Genomic DNA, 13,332 nt, shown 5'->3' with positions numbered 1-13,332 from the left:
CATAGAGGATGGAGACTCTGTCATGGAGCATACTAGACTGGGTGAAACAACTGGGCTGCACACTCTGGATTTGAAGAGCCACACAGGCACAGAGTGCAACACATATAACAATGAGCAGGAACTGCAACCCCCTGAGCGGCTGGCACTTACACAGCCTAAGTAAGTGGCACACTGCCAAGGTGGTACGGCGAGGAAGGCTGTCAGAGGTGAACGAGAAGGACTTATGATTGAAGGAGGCAGGAGGGAGATAAAGAATGGGGGGAAAGTGAGACAGAGAGCAGCAAACCAGGCGATGCAACCCTGCCTCTAAGTGTGAGGGTCTCTAGGCTACGTTCCGCTCAGTGTATCTGCGTATCTAGCTTGAATCTAAAAAACATTGGTGATGACTACTAGAGCTACTCTAGGTGACAGGCCCCATACCAACATTGTGGAATCAACACTTCCTCCACACCCTACAGAGTCTATTCAACATGCTTCTCACATGCCTCTAGGATGCAACTGACTAACAATGATGGTTCAATTTCAACTCCGGGCATCTGGCATCCTCGAGGCAAGTGCGAATCCCTATGAAGATTTAGCTCCGAGGTCAGGTGCTCCGGAGTGACTCAAGAAGGAACTTCAACATGAATTATCTCTGTACTTCCTCTCCTCCCTCTACGTCAAATCACTGAGATGTGAATCCGTGACCATGAAGCCAGCATCAGTCAGCAAGCGGCCAGAGTTAATTTGCACGTGACCAGCAAGTCGCACAGTGTGATGGGAAGGCTCAGGACAGGTACAGACGCGTCAGGACAACCTCTAGGAGCTAGGATGAGCATATGGAGGGACTAGGGAATTGTATGGTGCATGGTATAGCGGCGGACGGGTGCTGAGCAGTCAATGGAGTAGCGGCAAGTATTTGTTATTTATCTCCGGGCGGTCGCAGGGTCATTGCTGTAGTATAAAATGTACAATGTAAAGTAAAGTAAAAACAAGTTTGATCTTCACCATCTCAGTGTATCAGAGTTACCATCTCAGCCACCTCGAAGTTTGAAAGCGTAGAACTTAGCAATTTAGGACTGATCCTAGCTTTGCCAATAGGCCTGACTCGTCGATTAAATTATCTCTGCTGTTGAAATATTAGCTCCCGTGAGTATTACATAGCAAAATGAAATTAACCATGTCTCTCTAGCATTTCTATCCCATGAGCACGATCCTACGCTAGGTGTCGGTGCTTGCAACCTTTGTTTATTTTCGATCTTCGGAGATAAATACTCCGGAGCTTCAATTTGTGTTTGTTTCAGGTGTCAAGACTTTGTTTTATTTTTCTAGGTCTTCCTACGGACTACCCTACATCGTCTTACTCCTCCCCCTCCCCTCAAACTTAAATATTACCCTTCAATCATCTTGGACCGCCTCCACCCATACCACTGGGTATGTTAGGTTATTTCCCCTTGGTCTTTGGTGTCTGCTGTGTGTCAGTGCATATCAACGCTGTGAGGTCTCCTTCTCAAGATCTAGGCAACCTCCAGACTAGGCCTTTGGGAGCATAGTTTGTTCCCCGTTGATATGCACAGACACACAACAATCACCAAGGACCAAAAGAAATAAACCTAAACCCCGTGATATGGGTGAAGGTGGTCCGAGACAACTGAAGGGTATTTAATAGTTCGAGGGGGAAAGGAGGAGTAAGACGCCGTAGGGTAGTCCGTAGGAAGACCTAGAAAAATAAAACAAAAAACCTTGATGCCTGAAACAAACACTAATGGACGCTCCGGAGTATTTATCTCTGGAAAGTTGCAAACAAATTCGCAAACCATGGAACTGAGTGTAGGTTCGGGCCCACGGGAGTAGAAAACGCTAAAAGGACTTGTTTAATTTTATTCCGCTATGTGAGACACACCGGAGCTAATTAAATCGATGGCGGAGATAATTTACTCGACGAGTCAGGCCTATTGGCAAAGCTAGGATCGGTTATAATTCGCTAAGTTCGACGCTTTCGAACTTCTTGGGTCGCTGAGATCGTAACACTAATTCTCTGAGATGGTGAAGTCGAAACTTGTTTTTCTGTACGCTACTTTGTACAATTTATACTACAGGAATGGCTTTGCGACCGTCCGGAGATAAATAACAAATAACCGCTGCTACCCACAGGATTGCTCAGCACTTGCCGCTGCTATACCATGCACCACACGACTCCCTTGCACTGCTACTTGCTCGTCCCAACCCCTAGAGGTTGCCTTGACGCTCTGCCACCTGATCCAAGCGGTCCCATCACTCCGTGTGACGCGCCAGTCATGTGCTAATTACCTCCGGCCGCTTGCTGACTTATGCTGGCCTCATGGTGACTCGTATGCGTCCGCACCTTCGGTATCTTGACGGAAACGAGGGGGAGTGAGTGCTGGAGGGTGGGCATGAGGATGATGCCCCTCGATAGAAGTGCCCACGGCCCCGGAGCTAATTCATCTAGAAGTTGCGTTGGTTAAGTCGCTCCAGAGCTCCTGTTTGCGGAGATAAATCGCGGAATGGGTCCGTGTACGCCTCGAGGATGCTAGGAAGTCCGGAGCTAAATAGAGCAGTTCTTTAGAGCCCATAGAAGCCTAGTGGCGTGTGAGTGCTGTGTCGAATAAGCTCCGGAGGGCTTGTACGATGTGCTGAGTCCGCATTTTCGGGGGTCAGACGATCCTGAGGCTTATCCATCAGGAAACATGCGGAAGCCAGCATAGGTCAATGTAGGTTACAGAGGGCAGAGTGGTCTTTTGGTTTCCCCCCCTCCCCATAGGTCACTATAAACTGCAACGATATATGAGAGGTCTTATATGGCTCGAAGGTAGAGGCAAATAGGTCATATAGTCGCATAGATGTTGGAGTATAGGCTGCATAGTCATGCATAGTTCGGTCATAGAAGGGTTCAATCATATAACATTCATATCATAAATCGGTCTCTAGCAATAATCTACCGGATGCTTCATTCGCTGTCATATTCTACCCCTTGCAGCTCCCACTCCCTCCTCGCCGCTGTGTAGTCATCGTTGACAAGTAGGCGTGCATCACCTTCATTTGTCTCCGGTACCTTCGCGCAACTCCTACGAAAGAAGCTCAGCAAATCAAGTGCACCTCAAAGCAAGATAATGACTCACCGTGCACATTTCAGCAAGTTTACTCGGATCCTGGCGACAAGATCTAGATCTTTGGTCTTGAAGTCGAAGGTCTCAAGGGCGGTAAGCTGCGCATCGAACTTCTGAGCATAGGCCGATTCGGTAAATTGGATGTCCGTGCGTTGACCGGTTATCCATTCGTCGAGAGCACATTGAACCTATGCAACCAGTTAGTGCAGGCCACAGGCAAAAAGTCGGGACTTACCGCCGTCAGCACCAGGGCTATAGTCATGAGCAGTATCCCTTTGCGCGCGCACTCTCCACGTCGCTCCATGGTGACCATGGACTCGAAGTACTCCGCGTACATGATTCCTTCATCTGTACGGTTCGCATACCATGTTTCATTAATCACTGACTGAATGATAGGGTGCATGTATGCACCCTCCCGTGTCGCCGGATCCTACAAATCTTGTAAGCATTTTCATTGTAGCAGAGGTCTCCTTACCTTGAAAATGAATGAATTGCCCTGCAATAGCACTGCCACTTTGTCGCGCGTCTCTCGTGGATCCGCCTTCTGAGTGGCATCATACAACTTGTAAAGGACCGGCACAAGGGTGCAGCACTTGCTCTTGACTTCACCATGCAACTGTGACCCCCGTGCAGTTATCTAGATGTAGTTAGATCGTCTAGAGCTGAGAAGATACTGTAAGATGCACCAATGTACTGAGGCCGTCTGTCAATGCCACAGACACATTTTTGCCTGAGCAAGCCTTCGCCCAGGCATCCTTGGCATACGTTGTCGCCTTTGTGAGGTCCGGGTATGGCCAGTCTGTAGCTATAAGGCTCCGATAATGGCGCTGAGCGACAACAAGGAGCGACTGCTCAAGCATAGAGAAATCACCGGCAATCAAGCGGCCACGAGAACCGCTGCCTGACATCGTCATCTTCTGCTTCTTCACTACATGTGTTGTCTCGATGGCGATCGTTTCGGGACGGGTGCACATCTTCGCAGTGGATGCGGGGGACGAGCGAGGTGCGGGGACATCTTCGGAGCCATGGCGAGTGAGAGGCTGCCCATGCTCATGGTAAGGAAGCGCATCCACATCGCGATGTCGGGACGGATGGGGGGTGCCAGGGCGTTCACGGGCATTGCTCTGAGCAGCTGGGGTCACCTGAGACAGCGCACGAGCTGATTGCTGCACCGACTCACCCATCGGGACAGCCTCATCGTCATAGTTGTCCCAAATGTGGGCAATCCGCCCACCGGGTGGAACATGCCCAGCCCGACGAACCAGAGTGCGCTTAGGAGGCTGGAATACGATAATGAACGTAGGAAACAATCAGAGGACAAATAGTATTTACCTTGGGCTGACGAGGAGAGCCTGGCTCCTCATTCTCATCGGTTATCCCTGTGTTATCACGGTGATTGATCCTCAGGCGCCGCGGTTGTTCCTCGATGCCAACAGCTGGAGTAAACGTGAACTGCCATGGGATTAGTATCTGGCATCGAAGCTAATAAGAGAGAACTTACTTGGTTGACGGCATTGACCTTTGAAATCGTATTGTTGGCGTATTCTTCTTCAGATTCAATGCCTGCCAGTAGGTGCCAGATATATAAGTAATACAAGAGCATGCCAGAAACGGTCTACTTGCCAGAGTCTTCTTCCACAAAGCCACTAGCTTCTTCATTGGCTTGACGTGCACACAAAGCCATGACTTGTGCCTTCTTAGTTGCAGCATTTGCCTTTTCCTGCTTGTCGTTAACTGTTTAGTAGAATGGGGTGAGTTCCCGCAGCCATCACAACGTGTGGATAACATACCAGCATCCGCCTTTTTGGCAGTCATCGTGACCCGTCTACCGCTGCGCGTTGCTGGGATGCTAGTATCGTCGGCAGTGCCCAGTGCCTGAACTGTCGTCAGAGAGCTGGCAACGGGGACGGTGGCCAACGAAGCGCCTCGGCGTCCACGAGTATTCATAATCGTGACGGGCGGGACCGTACCCTGCGCATTCCCAGTAGAGGCCAAGGTCGGGCTGACATCAGTGTGCAGAGGCTGAGTGGGGATAGCATTGGAGATTTTGCGAGGCATTAGAACAAGTGAGGATTGAAAGGGCAATAGGAGCTCTTGAGTGTACTGCAAGTGGGGGTTGTTGAGTCAGGAGGGGGTGTCCGCACATCTATTATAAAGTCTCCAGGGGCCCCCTCATTATATAGTGAACCTTATCTCTTGAATTCAGCACAGCAATAGCGCGAAAGCCAATCAAACAACGATCAACATACCTCAACGCGTCCGCGACACGCTCACGTGCATGAACGGGTCCGGTTGCAATTGGAATTGGGGTGGGCAAGCCGCCTTGACAGCGGCAGCCAGCGCCGAGGCGGGTGGTCGCATGGCGGGCGGGTAAACCACTGCGAACATTGAGCTGACTGAGCGCAACCTTCTGCTCGTCAGCGTGATCCCTTACTTGTGAATATGCGTCCTCATACCTGTAACTTCTGCAACCGTCAGATTGCGACTGCGAATGGCATGAAGAAGCACATACAACACTCCCCTAAATGCTATGAGGAGTGGAAGAAGCAGCTGGCCCGCTTCACGGTCAATGTCTTCGACGTTAGGGCAGATGATTCATCTGTACGCGCGCCTGGTGAACCCATGTCAGATTCTGAGCTAGAAGATGTTCCCGAGGTACACTATGCAGACTCACCGGAGCCTGCGGACCATGGCAATGCACCCGAGGCTAGCGGGGATCGTCGTGCTCGAGTCGAGGAGGTAGAAGATGAGGGCGACAAACCGCCATCTTCTTATGGGCGGTATGCCGAAGCATATCCTGAAGCAGGGTGCGCTGGTGCGGTATATCCTGATAGGGCTCCTACGAAATTCGAGGACATCTTGGGAGACCAGAAGGCACGGGGCGCAGGTTTGTACGATCCATTTGCAGACGAGCAGGAGTGGGAGTTGGCGCAATGGTTAGCAACACATGTGGGCCAAACGGCCACGGAGGAGTTTCTTAAGCTTTCCATCGTGAGTAAGAGCTGAGAAGATGATTGTTTGAACTCTAACCTTACGTATTAATACCTAGATCCAGGAGCGAATAGCCCCGACATTCCATAACAATCGAGTGTTTCAATGACAGCTTGATGGATTGCCGACGAAGGCTGTGAACTGGGCCTGTCACACAGTCAAGATCGCCGGGGATAGAAAGGATGAAGACGGGGAGTTTATGAAGGAGGAGGTTGAGCTGTGGTCGCAAGATCCTGTTGAATGTGTCCGTGAGCTGATGGGGGATCCGACATTCCGGGATGTCATGGCGTACGCACCGGAACGAGTATATCAAGATGAGAGAGGGCACATATGAATTTTGGACGAGATGTGGACAGCCGATTGGTGGTGGAAGGTCCAGGTATGGCGCCATCCCTGTTCCTGGTTTTCCATTCTCACACTGAAATACTTCCCATAGGAGCGATTGCCCAAAGGGGCTACAATAGCGCCGCTCATTCTGTCCTCTGACAAGACAAAGCTCTCACAATTCCGGGGGGATAAGTCCGCATGGCCGGTTTACCTGACAATTGGAAATATCGACAAGGCGACGTGGCCACAGACAAATGCCCATGCCACAGTCCTGATAGGATACTTGCCCGTTGCCAAACTCGACTGTATGTCTGAAAAAATGCGATCGTTGGCCGGTTATCGACTCTTTCATGAATGTATGGCTTGCCTCCTCGAGCCGCTGATTGAGGCTGGACGCAACGGTTTGGATGGCTATGTCCGGCGCGTTCACCCCATCCTGGCTGCATACGTCGCTGACCATCCCGAGCAGTGCCTTGTGGCATGCTGCAAGGAAAACTTCTGTCCGAAGTGCCGAGTGCCGCCAGACAAACACGGTGAGATGAACTTCGATATCCCATCAAGAAACGCAGGACGCACCATTACAATCCTCAAACATCACTCTACGGGACGACGTGTGATAGCTTTCCAAGACAAAGGTCTGCGACCTGTCTATGAACCCTTCTGGGCCGAACTCCCTCACTGCGACATATTCTCCTGCTTCACCCCAGATCTGTTGCACCAGCTCCATAAGGGGGTCTCCAAAGATCACCTCGTCCAGTGGTGCGTCCGCATCCTTGATGAAGAGGAAGTCGATTCGCAGTACAAGGCCATGGCACGGCATCACTCAGTGCGGCACTTCAAAAATGGGATACCATTTGTTTCGCAGTGGACTGGGACCGAACATAAGGAAATGGAGAAGGTTTTCGTACCAATGCTAAGTGGCGCTATTCAACCTCGAGCGCTACAGGCGGCACGTGCGGTTGTTGACTTCATTTACTTCGCATCATTCCATCAGCATACTTCGGAAAGCCTGGGACGCATGGAACAAGCACTGGCGGACTTTCATGAGTACAAGGACATCTTTATAACCCTAGGACGGCGAGACCACTTCAACATACCAAAGCTACACTCGATGCTACACTACCAGGCGGCCATTCGACTTCTTGGTTCTTGCGATGGCTACAATACGGAATCGCCGGAGCGGCTACACATCGACTACGCGAAGGATGCTTATCGCGCAAGCAACAAGCGTGACTACACGGAGCAGATGGCGCACTGGCTTTCGCGGCAAGAGGCAGTCACGGAGTTCGACAAGTATATCAGGTGGGCGATAGCCGGCCCTCTCGTGGCTCAGGATTCAAGTGATGAGGACATGAACTCGGATGTCGACACCAGTCATGGTGAGGCTGCTGACGAATCAGACTCAGAGCTGGAGGATGAGTCGGACAGTGATGAACGACTCGCGCGCGCTCCAGCTGCACCACGACTGGCGGTTGCGACGTACCTTGATCACCAGCTATCCCTTCCTCGACACCCCAGCGTCCCATCGGTAACTGTCAACTGTATTCAGCGAGACTACAAGGCCGAGTTCTTCCTGGATGCGCTGAGTGTCTACCTGAACAAGATGCGTCCTGCCGACGCTCGACACCTGTTATCTCCTGACGGTGTTGATCGCTTTGACGTGTACAAACAAGTTACAATTGTGCGGCCCAGGGTCCTGGTGATTACGAATGCACTTAAGCTTCGGGACAAGGTGCGCGCTGTTCCTGCAAAGCGCGCAAAACGAGGGACAGCCCTCATCCCCGGACATTTCGACATGGCTCTAGTTCGGGTGGAGGGTGTGTCATCATTGAACCCTCATACAGCTGGAACCTTCCTGGAAGGTATGTTGACAGTCCGGATCCATCTTATATTATCTTCTAATCTATTTGCTAGGTCTCCAAGTGGCTCAGGTGCGGCTCTTGTTCCAGCTGCCGGAATACCTCAGGTATCATCCTCGGCAGCCAGTGGACTTAGCATATGTTGAATGGATGACACTGTTCAGCGCGCAAGATCCACTAACATACACACATTCCGTATCCCGCTCAACACGCCGTGGTGGGCAGCGTAATGCGGAGATCATTCCGATTAGCCGGATCGTACATAGTTGTCACTTGATCCCTAAGTTCGGGACGGAGTGCAATCGTGCATGGACTGCTGACATTGCTGTGGAGAACTGTAAGTCATTTATCTTGAACCGGTGGCTGGATGTTGCAACCTTTTATGAATTCCAGCCACGCGATTTCTATGCACTACGTCTGTAGCTTAGATCATACTTCATGTAGACCAGACATAGCTAGCTCTCTTGTTTATTCCTGCCCCAAGTGGGGGCTGGACGGTCATTTCTAGTATCTGGAAGTAATTGTTAGGTTGCAATAGGATGTTTAGGACCTAAATTGAACCTTAGGCACCCATCCGAGAGGCCACAGGTCGTCACCCCAACAATGTGACACAGTCCATGTGTCACACGATTCATTGCTATCACAGCACACACGCGCTGGGACAGCGCGGATACCTACAGTTTATGAAGCTCGCTATTGGTAGAGTATATATATACATCCTTCTGTGGCCTCTATACGAGGCCTGTCCTATATCAACCTATCTAACCTATGGTAACCTATGGAAATCAGGGCTGCCTATACTGAATTTCGCATTTCCTGATGTCACCTCCCCCTGACTGAAATCTTGACTGTCCTCAGTCTCCACGTTGCGACCTGCAGATAAAAAGGGCTCCTTTCGCCCTCTCATACGCCGAGCTCCAACCTTTCCCTCATCTCTTCGTTCCCTCACAGCGAGATAGCTCCGGACCAACTTGCACGCCTGTATCAGATTATTGCGGAGCTGCGGGAGCAGTCGATCCTGGCTCGTGAAAATGTGGTAAGCCTCCGGGAGGAAAATACACGGTTCCATCGCGAGTTGGATGAGGCGCAGAGGGTGAATGATCAGGCGTGGCAGGAAGTGTGGAAGGCCATCGAGGAGTCGCGCGCGGACCTGCGCAACCTGCAGGAGGAGCATGGGAGGGTGTCAACGACGGTGATTGACCTGCGGACCAAGGTGAATAATTCGGTGCTCGCCCTGCGGAACCAGATCTTGGCCGCCCACGCCCATCTCGTGAATATCGAGCGGCTGATGGACCAGCAGGCTTCTGAGGAGTCGCGTGAGGTGGAGAAGACTCTGGACAGTGAGGGAGAGGTGGGGTCGTGCTCCAAGCCCTTCCTCCTAAATGCGGACCTTTTTCGTTTCCCTTGTCTTCATCATCTGCTCCATGTACCATGTAAGGGGCCGTCCCTATGCCGCCATCGCCTTCGTCACGTACTCGTATTTTGCTCCGGTTGCCTTGTCTGCGGTCCTTCGTCCTGTATAATATATCTGTAGTGAATATTGTCCGCTCAGAATAAGGAGGGTGGAATCATGAGATAAACAAAGAGGGTCCGTTCTATAATATAAAATAAACGAATGGGAGAGCGCTTAAGTGGTGCGCAAAGTAAAGGATCGAATAAAATGATAGAAATGGTCACATAGCTTGCGAACTGTCCGATGGAGTGATGGGAGATATTTGTGTTTTATGTGTGTCCTAACTAAGGCATGAATCAAGAAGCGGAGCGAAATAAAGTGAGCGAAACAAATGCGAAGAATTCGAAAAATGCGAAAATGCCTGGGTATATGGGGCCCATCGCTTCCCTCCCCCTGACTGAAATCTGAACTGTCCTCAGTTTGCTTCGTCTTGAGGATCTTGGTCTGCTTCATCGTCCCCATGGTCGTCCTGTTCTTCCATCCTTCGTACTTGACCCTCGCCGACATCTGTAAAATCCTCCGGGAGTGTAATGGATTTTCTTGCGAGGTAGGGAATGACGCGGAACGCAGCAAAGGGTCGATCGAAGAGCGTACCATCGAGTTCAGCGAGGATATAAGCTCCGCCACGGTTCCTGGACACTGTAATAAGTGGTCCGAGGTACCTGGGCCGCATTTTACGGTTGAGAGATTTTTCTATCTTCGTATTACGAACCAGGACCAAATCACCGCGCTTGAAATTAAAGTCACGGATGGTGGCAGCATGATCACGTTCGAAGCGCCTTGCTCCCTCAATGCGGTGTTGGAGGACACGAGAATGGAGGCGTTCAACTTGCGCATCACGTTTCTGCAAAGCTATCGCCCGGCGGACAATAAGATCTTCGCTGGAGAGAATTGACATTGGAGGGGGCTGCAGGTAAGTCGCTTCGATGATGTCGAGTGGAATGAGGGGATGGGAGCCGGTGACGGCGAAGTAGGGGGAGCATCCCATGCATCGCCTAATTGTTATGCGCTCGGACCAAAGTACGGAGTGAAATACTTGCGACCAGCGAGCGGCGTCGCCGTCCGCGGCTTTGTAAAGCACTTGCCTAAAGTCAAAATGAGGGCGTTCGACCACCCCATTCACCCTGGAATTATATCCGCTAATTCGAATGTGGTGGATGTGGTAACGCTTCTCCAGGTACTCGAGGGCTTTAAGGAAGGGCTGTCCATTGTCGGTAACAATTTCCCGGAGTCCGCCCCAGCGACAGAGTAAGTCCTCGTAAATCCAGTCCCCAATCGCTTGACTATTTTATGCATGTAGTTTCTTCGCCTCGGGGTAAAATGTGAGGACGCAGCGGGCTTGAACAATGTAGCCGAAGCCACTGGACTTAGGAAGGTGCATAGTATCGATGTGGACTTTAGAAAATAAGGGCGCCGGAGTCGCAACGACTGGAGGAATGAGCACTTGCCAAGTTTGACACATCTGGCATATATGGCATGTCTTAACATACCAGGCGACGTCCTTGACTGCGGAGGGCCACCAGAAACGCTCTAATAACAGTGCCTTCGTAGCGTAAATTCCCCTGTGGCCTACATTATCGTGACAAGCCCGGAGTGCTCTGACTCGATCTTCCTCAAAAAGCACAACCTGGTGGGATCCTTGGAGGTGTTTCCGCCACAATTTCCCGCCTGAATAAAAGAACTGCGTGGCGTACTTCACAAAGCTCTCATACTCGTCTGCAGGCAGCTGGTCCGGACGCCTTAAAGTCTGAAACCACACCGGTAGGAGACGGAGTCGACGATCAATCTTTAGCTCCTTCTCGCTCCGGGGGAAGTCAGCGTACTCCAGAATTTCCTCCGGTCGCTCCGGATCGCTTGCAACCGTGTTCGCAAATATTGCTAAGTTCCCTGGTGCCCTCAGGTATGGAACTGGGTTGACGAAGTGCAGAAATCCATGTAAGCGGTCGATCCAGTCATCAAACTCGTCATCTGGGTCCACGGGTCTATCTCCTGGCTGGGGCGGACGACGGCTAAGGCCATCCGGACCATGCGCCTTGCCTGGAACATGTACCAAAGTAAAATGAAACGTCAAAATGGAGACGATCCATCGGTTGATACTCGCGGACGGAGCTATATCTGGGTTCTGAAGCATCCCCTTGATGTAACGCGCGTCTACTTCGACGATTAAATTTCGGACCCCTAGGAGATAGAGGCGGAGTGCTCGGAGACTGCGGAACAGGCCATAGATCTCGAGCTTGGGCTGAGAGAATCGTCGCTCGCGGTCATTGAGGGTGATGGAGCCGAATCGACTATAAAATCGACACTTGGAGTTTTCACTGTCCTGTTGGCAGAGATAATACCCTATGGCAATATAGGAGGTATCCACAGCGAGGATGACTGGGGACTCCAATGTGTAATCAATAAGACGCAACACCGGCAACTCTAGGACGGCCTGCTTAAGGTCCTCCTGCGCTAGACTTTGCTCCGGACCCCATTCAAACGGTACGCCTTTACGAGTAAGCTGGACTAAAGCATTGGCGTGATGTGCGAAGTTCTGGATGAAAATACGGAGAACTCCGACCGTCCCTAGAAAAGCGCGAACCTCAGAAAGTGACTTACAGGGTCCCCAATTACGGATGACCTCCACGCGCGACTCATCAGGGATCCGGCCTTCATAGGTACAGCGGTGTCCGATAACTACAATCTCCGGACCGCAGAGGGTGAGCTTTAAGCCCGAAAATGTTCCCCCACAGTACTTCATTCGCTGGACGACACGGTTGAGATTCTGGAAGTGTTCCCACACGAAGCGGCGGATGCCTGAATTTTCTGGAATCGTCTCATAGGTACTGTCCGCTTGGATGTAACGGCTCGGAGGTCCTTTGACCGGCACATCATCGATATAGGGAATTGTAACGTCTGGTATCTCGGGCTGGAGGATAGTGGTCACGTCGTCGTGAAATATGGGCACCGAATTACTCCATCCCATGGGCAGGGTGACTAGTCGCATCGCTCCGAAGGGCGTCTGGAAAGTAGTAAGGTCCCTGGACGACTCCGCAATTTCTCGCTCGTCGTATCCCACGTATAAATCCAACATAGCGCCACAGGCGCGTCCTGCAAATTGCTCCGCCATGTGTTGAGGGATCGGAGGGACGCCGGAGTGTTGAATCGTGACGGCATTGAGCAGTTCCAAGCTATGAACGAGCCGGAGTGACTTCCCATCCTTCTTGAGTACGCAGAACCATCTGGAGCGGTAAGAAGCATTAGACGGCTCATAAACACCTGCCACAATCTTCTTTTTAATTACTGCGCAGACTTCGTTGTGGATACCAGGCGGAATGGGAATATTCTTCTGGATCCACGGCGTGTGAGGGAGTACTGGGAATTCAATGGGCGGAAAGAAGTCCTTGTGAAATCGGCCACGCTCCGAGTCATTCCAGGCAAACGCCTGGTCGTGCTTGCACATAAACTCGTCCATTAGATTTAACTCCGCTTCCGTAAGAAATCCGCTAGGATGGGCCTTGTGTAGCGCATCCCTACACTCTTGTGAATATCGTCCGGTTGGCTGGAAGGAAGGGGGAATTGTGGATAAAATCAGCATGTCGGCCAGCGGGTCTCC

General features: G+C 51.3%; 6 protein-coding genes across 6 annotated transcripts; 3 read left to right on the top strand and 3 right to left on the bottom strand.

Moving 5' to 3' along the window:
- Positions 1–2,947: 2,947 nt before the first annotated feature.
- Positions 2,948–3,510, bottom strand: GLOTRDRAFT_47242 (uncharacterized protein; the record flags this gene model as incomplete). Its single annotated transcript, XM_007870972.1, has 3 exons — positions 2,948–3,065; positions 3,120–3,295; positions 3,343–3,510. 3 exons carry the CDS (start codon positions 3,508–3,510, stop codon positions 2,948–2,950), a joined length of 462 nt encoding a protein of 153 aa, XP_007869163.1.
- A 1,212-nt stretch (positions 3,511–4,722) lies between these two features.
- GLOTRDRAFT_95928 (uncharacterized protein) lies at positions 4,723–5,165 on the bottom strand (the record flags this gene model as incomplete). Its single annotated transcript, XM_007871287.1, has 2 exons — positions 4,723–4,841; positions 4,898–5,165. 2 exons carry the CDS (start codon positions 5,163–5,165, stop codon positions 4,723–4,725), a joined length of 387 nt encoding a protein of 128 aa, XP_007869478.1.
- Positions 5,166–5,603: 438 nt separating this feature from the next.
- On the top strand, positions 5,604–6,207 carry GLOTRDRAFT_132433 (uncharacterized protein; the record flags this gene model as incomplete). Its single annotated transcript, XM_007871286.1, has 2 exons — positions 5,604–6,098; positions 6,157–6,207. The coding sequence occupies 2 exons, from the start codon at positions 5,604–5,606 to the stop codon at positions 6,205–6,207; spliced, it is 546 nt and encodes a 181-aa protein (XP_007869477.1).
- Positions 6,208–6,540: 333 nt separating this feature from the next.
- On the top strand, positions 6,541–7,221 carry GLOTRDRAFT_22612 (uncharacterized protein; the record flags this gene model as incomplete). The annotated part of the gene is made up of 1 exon (XM_007870959.1): positions 6,541–7,221. A coding segment is annotated over one exon (681 nt), but the record flags the coding sequence as incomplete, so codon positions are not given.
- Positions 7,222–7,233: 12 nt separating this feature from the next.
- Positions 7,234–8,707, top strand: GLOTRDRAFT_47557 (uncharacterized protein; the record flags this gene model as incomplete). The annotated part of the gene is made up of 3 exons (XM_007870985.1): positions 7,234–7,788; positions 7,840–8,287; positions 8,340–8,707. The coding sequence occupies 3 exons, from the start codon at positions 7,234–7,236 to the stop codon at positions 8,705–8,707; spliced, it is 1,371 nt and encodes a 456-aa protein (XP_007869176.1).
- Positions 8,708–10,152: 1,445 nt separating this feature from the next.
- Positions 10,153–10,635, bottom strand: GLOTRDRAFT_47682 (uncharacterized protein; the record flags this gene model as incomplete). Its single annotated transcript, XM_007870993.1, has 1 exon — positions 10,153–10,635. The coding sequence occupies one exon, from the start codon at positions 10,633–10,635 to the stop codon at positions 10,153–10,155; it is 483 nt and encodes a 160-aa protein (XP_007869184.1).
- Positions 10,636–13,332: the final 2,697 nt, after the last annotated feature.

This window comes from Gloeophyllum trabeum (genome assembly GCF_000344685.1).
Source record: "Gloeophyllum trabeum ATCC 11539 unplaced genomic scaffold GLOTRscaffold_00013, whole genome shotgun sequence".
Lineage (NCBI taxonomy): Eukaryota > Fungi > Basidiomycota > Agaricomycetes > Gloeophyllales > Gloeophyllaceae > Gloeophyllum > Gloeophyllum trabeum.
The sequence above is the reverse complement of the archived record's forward strand: the minus strand, read 5'-3'. Positions and strand labels throughout refer to the sequence as shown.